Source organism: Rhinopithecus roxellana, chromosome 6 (genome assembly GCF_007565055.1).
Source record: "Rhinopithecus roxellana isolate Shanxi Qingling chromosome 6, ASM756505v1, whole genome shotgun sequence".
Lineage (NCBI taxonomy): Eukaryota > Metazoa > Chordata > Mammalia > Primates > Cercopithecidae > Rhinopithecus > Rhinopithecus roxellana.
The window spans coordinates 30,524,860-30,536,223 of record NC_044554.1 but is presented as its reverse complement, the minus strand read 5'-3'; the positions used below and the strand labels follow the sequence as shown (position 1 = coordinate 30,536,223).

General features: G+C 45.0%; 1 protein-coding gene and 1 pseudogene across 1 annotated transcript in view; both read left to right on the top strand.

Moving 5' to 3' along the window:
* The first annotated feature begins 525 nt into the window (after window positions 1–525).
* Window positions 526–11,092, top strand: LOC104667020 (annotated as a pseudogene).
* The window catches only part of C6H7orf33 (chromosome 6 C7orf33 homolog), a 25,746-nt gene continuing 25,127 nt past the window's right edge, over window positions 10,746–11,364 (top strand). Inside the window, exon 1 of the mRNA XM_010369181.1 lies at window positions 10,746–11,310. Within this exon, the coding sequence (XP_010367483.1) occupies window positions 11,107–11,310 (204 nt within the window). The 5' untranslated portion in view covers window positions 10,746–11,106. The remainder of the gene's footprint in view (window positions 11,311–11,364) is intronic.

The window sequence follows — 11,364 nt, the reverse complement described above, 5'->3', positions numbered from 1 at the left end:
ACAGCTTGGACCTGCTGCTAAGTCCTCTCTTTCTCTGGGGCCCACTCAGAAGTAACTACCCTCCATATGCAGGTACTTGCTGGGTGTCAGAGAGAAAATCACTGGAATTAATAAGTCTGAAATGGAAAAAGGATCCAAGAGCAATGCCAGCATCTGCCACAGAAGGCAAAAACTCCGCACTCTTTTAAGTGATTTTCATAAATCATAATAGTAAATTTAGTAGATCAAATTTGCTTACATGTTGTAATGATTGTCTAAATACCAGAGAATACTCAAAGAATTCAAGATTACAGATTATTACCACACCTATATAAACACACCTAAACTGAATGCAGTGTGACTCACACCTGTAATTCCAGCACTTTGGGAGAGTGAGGTAGAAGGATCACTTGAGGCCAGGAGTTCAAAACCAACTTGGGCAACATAGTGAGACCCCCCCATTTCTACAAAAATAAAAATTAAAAAGTTAGCCAGTCTCTCTTCCTCCATGCTGCCCACAGAGGTGACAACCATCTACTTGACACGATGGCTGACCTCAGACCCTTCATGAAGCCCAAGATTGTCAAAAAGAGGACCAAGAAGTTCATCTGGCACCAGTCAGATCGATATGTCAAAATTAAGTGTAACTGGTGGAAACCCAGAAGTATTGACAACAGGGTTTGGAGAAGATTCAAGGGCCAGATATTGATGCCCAACACTGGCTATGGGAACAAAAATAACAAAGCACATGTCGCCCAGTGGCTTCTGGAAGTTCCTGGTCCACAATGTCAAGGAGCTGGAAGTGCCGCTGATGTGCAACAAATCTCCCTGTGCGGAGACGGCTCACAGTGTTTCCCCCAAGTACTGCAAAGCCATACGGAAAGAGCGGCCCAGCTGCCCTCGGAGTCACCAACCCCAATGCCAGGCTGTGCAGCAAACAAAATGAATACACAGCTCATGTGCACACGTTATTTATGTTTAAATAAAACCATTAAGACTGCCAAACATTTAGCCAAGTATGGTGGCACACGCCCGTAGTCCTAGCTACCCAGGAGGCTGAGGCGTGAGCATTGCTGGAGCCCGGGAGTTTGGAGACTGCAGTGAGCTATGATTCTGCCACTGCACTCCAGCGTGGGTGATAGAGTGAGATCCCATCTCTAAAAATAAAATAAGCTAAAATAATAACAAATAAACACACCTTAAAATGTGAACTATTTCTTCATCATCTGTATTAGTCAGGATTCTCTTAAAAGGACAGAACTAATAGGATACAACTAATAGGCTATATATATATATATATACACACACACATACATATATATATAGGAGTTTATTATTAACTTACAGGATGACAAGGTCCCACAATAGGCTTTCTGCAAGCTGAGGAGGAAGGAGAGACAGTCCGAGTCCCAAAACTGAAGAACTTGGAGTCTGGTGTTCGAGGGCAGGAAGCATCAGCATGGGAGAAACATGTGGGCTGAGAAGCTGGGCCAGTCTCTCCTTTTCACGTTTTTCTGCCTGCTTTATATTAGCTGGAAACTGATTAGATTATGCAACCAGATTAAGGTCTGCCTTTCCCAGCCCACTGACTCAAATATTAATCTTTTCTGGTAACACCCTCACAGACACACCCAGGATCAATACTTTGTATCCCTCAATCCAGTCAAGTTGACACTCAGCTTTAAACATCACATCATCTCTCTACTTTTTAAAAAATATCTTCCTGGGGAAATGATTTTAAGGAGGTTAATTGATTGAAAATTCAGAATCAAAGAATTTCCAGATCATTGGGGGCATCGCTCCTCAGAATGTTTAACAAAATGCTCCACAGAAACTATTGAGATGAAACCCACTGAATGGACATCATTGATTTGACAAGTCAATGGAGTGTTTCTAGCTTTACTTCCATCAACAAGGTTTTAAGCAATCCCGTAAGTTTCAATTTCTTGAAACTCAATTCCTTTCCCCTAAATGACCTATGTGTTAAAATGTGGACTTTTTAAAGTCCCTGGGTTTCACTTCATCTTGTGGATGAAACCTTATGGTGTAACCTCCTGAAATGCAGTCTGGTGCATACCGGCAGAAAATGAACTCCTTCATCAGTCCCTATTCCACCCCCTTGCTTTTCTATCTTTTTCTTCATCTCATTGACCACCTTTTTTTTGAGATGGAGTCTTCCTCTGTTGCCAGGCAGGAGTACAGTGGTGTGATCTCAGCTCACTGCACCCTCTGCCTCCCAGGTTCGAGCAATTTTCCTGCCTCAGCCTCCTGAGTAGCTGGGACTACAGGTGCCCACCACCACGCCCGGCTGATTTTTTTGTATTTTAGTAGAGACGGGGTTTCACCATGTTGGCCAGGATGATCTTGATCTCTTGACCTCGTGATCCACCTGCCTCAGCCTCCCAAAGTGCTGGGATTACAGGCGTGAGCCATTGCATCCAGCCTGACCATTTTTAATCACTGTTCTTTTTTTTTTTTTTTTTTGAGATGAATTTTGGTTTTTAAATTTTTTTAATTTATTTTTTAATCTTTTATTTCCAAAGATTATTGGGGACCAGGCGGTGCTTGGTTACATGATTAAGTTCTTTAGGGGTGATTTGTGAGACTTTGGTACGCCCATCACCCAATGAATCACTGTTTTAACGAACTGTTTTAATGAAGAGGAATAAAATATATACACGTCATTCTGCCATGATGCCTCATACCACCTGAAAGAGTACACAGTCACACATGGAACACACACAGTTACTAACCCAATTGGAGAATGGTACAAAATACAATCGTTACAGGTCCTGCTAGGAATATTTCGAGCATATGGAAAGCCTGCCTTCCTGAGATAGGCACCTGGAAGTCCCTGAGGCCTTATCTCCCTTCCTCTTTCCTTCTCCATCACTCTTCTCTCCACAGTACTAAGTTCATCTTGCTGAAGCCGCTGGGGCTCAGGCTGGTCAGCGTGATTTTCACCCTGCGAGAAAGGCCTCTTCACGCGGGTCCTGGCATGCTGCTGCCTCTTGTGTTCAAGGTCAGCAGGGCGTATCCACTTCAGGCCTCTGTACTTCAAAGGGAAGCATTTGAAAATTATTTTTATTTTATTTTATTTTATTTTAAGATGGAGTCTCACTCTGTCACCCAGGCGGGTTGGAGTGCAGTGGCACGATCTCAGCTCACTACAACGTCTGCCTCCCGGGTTCACACCATTCTCCTGCCTCGGCCTCCCAAGTAGCTGGGACTACAGGTGCGCACCACCGTGCCTGGCTAATTTTTTGTATTTTTAGTAGAGACAGAGTTTCACCATGTTAGTCAGGATGGTCTAGATCTCCTGACCTCGTGATCCACCTGCCTCGGCCTTCCAAAGTGCTGGGATTACAGGCGTGAGCCACCGCGCCCGGCTTCATTGATTATTTTGAGACAGAGGCTTGCTCTGGTCACCCAGGCTGGAGTGCAGTGGCTGGATCTTAGCTCACTGTAACCTTCGCCTCCTGGGTTCAAGCGATTCTCCTGCCTCAGCCTCCCAGAGAGCTGGGACTACAGGTGAGCGTCACCACGCCCAGCTAATTTTTGTATTTTTAGTAGAGACAGGGTTTTGCCGCGTTGGCCGGGCTGGTCCCAAACTCCTGACCTCAAGTGATCCACCCACCTTAGCCTCCCAAAGTGCTGGGATTAAAGGCTGAAAATTATTTTTAATGCAATTTTTATGCAGAGGATAAAAGGTGCCTGGAGCAAGGAAGGGAAGAAATAAAGGACGAAAGGAACACCAAGAACCCCAGATCTTTCCCTACATTTTTCCCTACAGCAAGGATCTCATTACTCCTGAGGCACTCTTACCTACCCCACCACGACACAGGGGCTCACCAGTTCCTCTGCCTCTCTACTGTGATCATTCCACAGGTGATCCAGACTCACAGTGGAGGAATCAAAAACAAAAACGAAGACTGTAGCTCCCACATGGCTAGATCTCACCTCTAAGTGTGTTATATTTTCTCAGAAAGGACTGGGTACAGTGGCTTACAACTGTAATTTCAGCACTTTGGGAGGCCAAGGCAGGAGGATCACTTGAGCCCAGGAGTTTCAGACCAGCCTGGGCAAAAGAGTGAGACCCTATCTCTACAAAAAAAAAAAAAAAAAAGCCAGGTGTAGTGGCATATGCCTGCAATTCTAGCTACTCAGGAGGCTGAGGTGGGAGGATTGCTTGAGCCTAGGAGGTTGAAGTAGCAGTGAGCTATGATATGGCATGACCACACTCCAATCTGGGCAACAGAGAGACACCCTGTCAAAAGAAAGAAAGAAAAAGAAAGAGAGAGAGAGAGAGAGAGAGAGGGAGGGAGGGAGGGAGGGAGGGAGGGAAGGAAGGAAGGAAGGAAGGAAGGAAGGAAGGAAGGAAGGAAGGAAGGAAGGAAGGAAGGAAGGAAGGAAGGAAGGAAGGAAGGAAGGAAGGAAGGAAAGGAGAATAGGAAGGAAGGGAGGGAGGGAAGAAAGAAAGAAAAGAATTAACTTCTAGATCTTGGAGGTAGCCTAAATTAAATTTATGGACTGTTGCTATAATATTTGTTACTGATTCAGGACCTGTCTCCAATCTGAAACTCCTTGAAGAAACCTAGAACCTATTTTCAGCCTTCTCACCCCAGTCAACTCTGTCTGTTCCTCCCTGGCACAATGTAAAACATTTAGCTGTGTAATCCAAGTGTTGACTGGCCTCACTGCCTGAAATACAATGAGAATGAGATAACATTCGCTTTAAAAAAAAAACTGCCGTAAAATGTACATATACAAAATGTACCATCTTTCTCATTTTCATGTGTGCAGTGCAATCGTTTTCAGTAGAACCACATTGTTGTGCAAACATCACCAACATCCATCTTCAGAACTCTTGCAAAACTGAAACTCTGTACCCATTAAACAAGAATTCCTCATTTCCCTCTTCCACCAGCCCCTGGTAACCACTGTTCTACTTTCTGAATTTGACTACTCTACATACCTCTTATAAGTACAATCATGAAATATTTTGTGGGGTTTTTTTTTTGTGGTTGGCTTATTTCATTTAGCATAACGTCCTAAAAATTCATCCATGTCACAGCATGTGGTAGAATTTCCTTCATTTTTAAAGCTGAACAATATCCCATTGTATGGATAGAACACATTTTGTCTATTTATTCATCTGTGTGTGAACACTTGCATTGCTTCTACCTTTTGGTTGTTGTCGATAATGCTGATGTGAACATGGGTATAAACATTAGCTTTTAATGCCCAAATTATTATGACATCCAGAGCCTCTTGACTGGATGCCTTTCCCAGGTATTTCTGAGGATCTACAAATACAATGACATGTTCCACACATCTGTCCGGGGGGAAGCTTGCAGCCTTTGGTAGGATGAGGCCTCGGACTGCCGCTGTCCACTTCCCCCATGAAGATGACTTCCTGTAGGGTCTGCATCAGCTTCTTAAGCTGCTGCTGTTCTCACACAGTGCGCTTTAGTCAAGCATGGGCAAGGACCCTTCCTGAACTTCCCACGGTGACCGATGAGACATGGCTTATATATTTAATAAGATATCTTTAGAAGAAAATGACAGAAACTCCAATCAAAACCGACTTCAGCCAAAAAGAGAGAGTTCTTTGGTTCACAAAGCTGAAAAAGTACAGGCATGTTCTTAGTTTGGGCATGGCTGGATTCAGAGGCTCCGGTCTTCAGTCTGAGGTCATGGATGCATGTCTTCAGGATTCAAGCTCTTTCTTGGCTCTGTTTTGCTCTGTGTACTTTATCCTCCAAGTGGTTGTCCCCGGAAGCTCTAGGCTTATTCCTTCCAGAGGTAAGAGGATGACTCTCCCTGATAGTCCTAGCAAGACCTAAGCCTGGCTCTGATTGGCCCAGTTGGGGTCACATGCTCAGCCATGAACCAGTCACCATGGCCAGCGGTGCACAGTACTCTCATTGGCCAGCTCCGCATCACTTGTGCACCCACGAAGCCATGGGATGGGGCCAGCCCTGGCTGAAACCCATGGGACGAGTGGGGAATCCAATCTTCCCCAGGAAAATTGAAGATGCTAGTACCAAAAAAGGGTGAGTTGAATATCAGGAGGGCAAAAACAAATGTCCACTACTCTTGAGAATAATAGGAAAGAATTGCAATACAGAAATTCTTTCAAATTGAATTCTAGATAGGACTGCTTTCAGAATCTGTAAGGCACTGACCATTCAACAGGGTCTCTACTCGCCCATGAGGCCCGGAGAAAGGGCAGTTTCTCCATGCCCTCTCCCAGGCCAAGGGCCACTTCCCCAGGCCTCATTCCCTGTCCTTGGATTATTTGATCTCCTCAAGATCTTGGATGGTGGGAATATCCACTCCCTCTGGGAAAAATTCCCAATTCCTGCCAACAGTGCCCTCTGGCCATAGGATTTCAACAAGACATTCACATCAAAACACAGTAGTTCAGCACGTATCAGACTTCCCAGCATCTGGCTTATTCATTCCGGAATAACATCATGAATGGGACACCAAGACTTCAGGCCACGTGGGGTTTAGCCTGGCCAAACCCAGTTCCTTTTCTCCAGATGAAGGCTGGGCTTGTGTGTCTTTCCTATAGTCCTGGAGACTTCTCTATATCTCGTGTAAAGAGCTACATGAAAAAGAAGCCATCAGAGGCGTTTGAACCAGAGCAACTCCATCTTGAATAGGAGCTGGGTAAAATGAGGCTGAGACCCACTGGGCTGCATTCCCAAACAGTTAAGACATTCTAAGTCACAGGATGAGATAGGAGGTCGGCACAAGATACAGGTCATAAAGACCTTGCTGATCAAACAGGTTGCAGGAAAGAAGCCCGCTAAACCCAGATGGTCATGAGAGTAACCTCTGGTCATCCTTACTGCTACGCTCCCACCAGTGCCATGACAGTTTACAAATGCCATGGCAACGTCAGGAAGTTACCCTATATGATCTCAAAGGGGGAGGCACGAATAATTCTCCCCTGGTTTAGCATGTAATCAAGAAATAACCACGAGGATGGGCAACTAGCAGCCTTCGAGGCTGCTCTGTCTGTGGAGTAGCCATTCTTTTATTCCTTTACTTAATAAACTTGCTTTCACTTTATGAACTGGCCCTGAATTCTTTCTTGCACGAGATCCAAGAACCCTCTCTCGGGGTCTGGATCTGGACCCCTGTCCAGTAACTGTAAGATCAACCCATAACTTATTGATCTGGAATTGTGAGTGTGAGGTGGTTTGGAGGGATAATTCATCTGAAGCACTTAGCATCAGAGAGCTCGAGAAACAGCAGATATCAGTTTTTTAAATTACAATACAAATATTCCAGGCAGGGGCTGTTACTGCTCTGGCAGAGACAGATGCATCCAATGCTGAAGGAGGAAGCGGGAAGCCCGCCATTAGGAAAATGGTCTCTTAGCCAGAATGGAAGGGACAGGGGGAGGGGAAGAGGCTCTCCCAGGATGGGCAGAGAAAGATGGAGAGCAGCAGCTGTTCAGTTGCTCCTTGAAGGACCCCACCCTGAGAGCCTGAAGGCAGCTGTTGTCAGCCCCCAGGAGGCCTACAGACCAGAGCCCAGAATAGACACTGGGCTGCTTGGGGCAGTCTCATCCCACGGAGGGTTTTAACCCTAATGTTGCAGAGCCCATGTGCCTTTCCACCTTGCCACTGCCGTCCATACAACAATCAACACAGAAGGAAAGGGTCAAAAGTCGCTTTTGGAGCTTTGCATTTGCACATGGGTGTTTCTAAGTCAGGTGCTAATGCCTGGTGGGTTTGCCAAAACCTTGTTTCTGAAATTATTTTCTAGACCCTTTAAATTCATCAGTATAGACATAGTGACGATACACATTTTTATAGTAGACTTTCACACAAGACAGAGATCAAAGGCATGTGAAAAGGAAGTGATAAAAAGAGTCACTCTCAAGTATATCTTGGTGTTGATTTTATTTTTAATAGCTCAGCTATGAGACTCTGACTTTGTGCATATACTTAGAGCTGATGTTGGAAGCCTCCAACTGTGTCACAGTTAGAGGCTCTTCATGCCCAAAGCACCTCCAACCATCCAAGCCATGATGACACTCATTCTGTTGTTCCATCCCTTTTCTGAAGGCTTAGATTTGCAGAAGCCATCCTGAGAGTCCTTGGCACTATGCTTATAATTTGGATTTTGAACACCACGTGAACTCTGGCACCTGGTTATGGGGTCCAGTATCCACAGCCCCCAGTGGGAATTATGGCATTTCTCTTTTGTGTCTTACAATACCAAATAATTGGGCTTTTTCTGTGAAAATAAACTGCTTTTAATGTATTATTAAACCAATAAAGCATTAATATTTACTAATTACTAATTTAAGCAAAGTAAAACCTATTTCAGAGTAAGGGAAAAGCATGCAGAAACACACATTGTTATGAACTGTTGATAAACAAGGCTTAATATAATCCTGGTTTTCCCCATTCTATCTTAAAGGAAAATCTCAAACTCTTACTTTCATAAACAAAACTTTGTAATTTGAAAGAGTCCAGGTTTTTATAACGATCGCATTCCTTAAAATTAAACTACAGTTTTCACTTTTCTTAAAGGGAAAAACATTGAAAACTTTCTCACAGAGAGAAAGCATTGATTTTGCTCTGAGTTCCTCCCATGAACTGTCCCGATCGCTGCCAACTCAGTTCCTTCTGTATTCTGTGCACGTGGAGTACACTGTTTTCTGCTTAAAGAGTTATTTCCAACCCCCATCCCCAGCCACACCTCAGTTCCCTGAGTGTTCATGGCTCAATGACCTAGGAACCCCAAGCATTCGCCATAAATAAGGCTGTTTACTGACCTATTTTTACTAGGACTACTGAGATATGCTGAAACCTGGTGGGGGTTGGAGTCGGGGCGGGGGGGTGTTAAAGTTACACGTCTCTCTAGCACCATCAGTCATTGTTCAGATATTTAAATTTCACAAACAGAATCAATGGCCTGCTGAGGGCATTGTCACTTACACCAAGCAGGGCCATCTGTCGCAGCACTGGCATTTTAAGGCATTTTAGGTGACAGCGTTGCGGGATCTCTTTCTTTGTTCATGGATTTCAGGATGAAGTCCTCCAGTGGGGCTTCGTGACTGACCAAGGTTTGAAATTGATAATGTCCCCAGATAGGGACTTGCTGATTAGGCTGCATTCACAGCAATTAGAAGATCATCTGGTGTAAAAACTGTCCGGAGAGAGAGGGGCACAGAATCCCTGAGCTCAGATCGAGCAGTGGAAGAGAAAGCCAGGTCTCCGTTCTAGAGGCAGAGTTTTCCACTTTTCCCTAAGGGGTCGTCTCAGCAGCCCGCCTCTCAGCTACAACATGGGGAAATCCACTGCAGATGTGCTAATCACAGAATTGCACAGGTACTCCCTGAATCCAACTTGGGTTATTAAAACAACAATGAGGCATACGCGTTTGGCTCTGTTCACCCCCAGGGTGACCAGCTGTCTCACTCCTCAGCCCAAATCCAGGGGATCTGTTGTCTAGGAATAATTTCTTCCACCTTGGGAATTCTCTGATTTACTCTTACCTAGGTCCACTGGTCTTGACCAAAATGTGAGGTGTCCCTAACTTAAGATTTTGACTTTTAAGAGGCAGTCGAGGAAATAATGTTATGAGGTTTGTTTATTTCTCTAGTGGTCAAAGACAGAGAAGTAAAAAGGCAAAGCTAGGGTCCGAATGTATGGCTGCAGGTTCAAGATTCCAGGCCAAGTTCTTGGGACTCCAGCGCCTCTAGACTCACCAGCCCTACCAGCTCGTCCAGCCTCACCAGCCCCTCCAACCCCACCAGGCCCACAAGCCCTACCAGCCCCTCCAGCTCTGCGGCAGGAAATCCTGCCTCAGGGAATCATGATCCACCACCCAAGGAAGTATTTGCAGAAAAAAGAGATTCCACTGTTGCCTTCCCTCAAGGGTGGTGTTGAGCCCATTAAGCTTTCCCCAGCAGTACACAGAGTAACCTTAAGGATTCTGGTGGGAAAATATCCCAAATTCTGCTTCCTTATGCTTCACCATATGGCCCTAGGGCACATACACTAATCAAGAACAGCCCTGGGCATCCTGTCACCCCCCACGGTGCACCTGCAAACTGGCTTTTACAGCAACCCTGGCTTCCAAATGGGTCCGTATCTTTCTAGGCATCGTTTGTAATGCTAACCTGTTTGGTACTACCCAGAAATGCTAACATTTCTACCACTTTAATCTAAAGAGATTAAATCACACTCCATGATACTCCTGACAACAAACAGCATTTTAACCAGTAATTTACGATACAAAGATTTTCAATCAGGGGGCTAAGCCCTTCCCTGGTGGTTTTAAGAAACTGCCAGCCTCGATGGAGACTCCTCCATCAATTCCTCATCATTAGAAAAGAAACAATGGAGAAAAAAATCATCCAATTAAGTGACAATTCCAATGTGTAAATCTTATAATATTTTTGCATGTGTGATATGGGTTCTACACTAAAAACACAACTTGTCTAATCTGAATGAGATTTTTCAGGATGTTATCCTATTTTGTTTGTGCCTCTTGGTTTAGTAAACTCCCAACCACTTTTTCTTCCCTCACCCCCAACTCCCCACACACAAAATGTTTCTCATTATGACCTGAGACATTCATTCTGATTGTAGAGGTTTTAGATCATTTCTTCTAGGTGTTAATCAGTTCTGGCCATATGGTGAGGGTGAGGTAATCATTATTACTTTACAATGAATGCCCTTAATTACATTTTCAGTAGTAATATTAGTCCTTCTGTTTATTTGAGTACCTAAGAGCTGCAGGCAACGTGATCTGAATTACATGGAGGACAAGCTCCAGCTAACTTTCCGTAAACTCGCATTAGGATTCTACTATGCGACGACAGGAGCAGGTGGGAATAATGAGCTGGCAGAAGCGGCTGCCTGTCACACTGCCTGGTGGTCCCTCTTTCACCCCAGTTTGCCTCAGGCATTTTCGACTTCGCTGTGACCTTTCTTGCGGTGATACCAATCGAGTGGTCAGGAGAGAGGCGCCCAGCCCATGTCGGAATCCTCCTGCTGGCCCTGGGGATCCATGCAACTTGATCTTAGATATTGGTGGTGACGTGTCGCTCTCCTTGACAGCATCCAGGAAAAGGTAATCACCTTTGCCAAAATGCAAGTGGAAGTTCAAAGCCTCAGACTTGAAGAGTGTCCCTGGGGACTTCCAGGCCCCGAATGGGAATGTGGAGCCCTTCTGCCCAGTGGGGCACGGCGCCGGAGTGACCTTCGCCTGAGTGGGAGGGTAGTCAGTGTTTGGGTCCACTTTAGGGGTGGTCCAGGTCAATTGAACTTGTCATATGCCACGGGAAGACATCAGGTAAGTTAATGATTCTAAGATGAATCAACTGCTCTTTTAGTCAGTGTCTCTTGA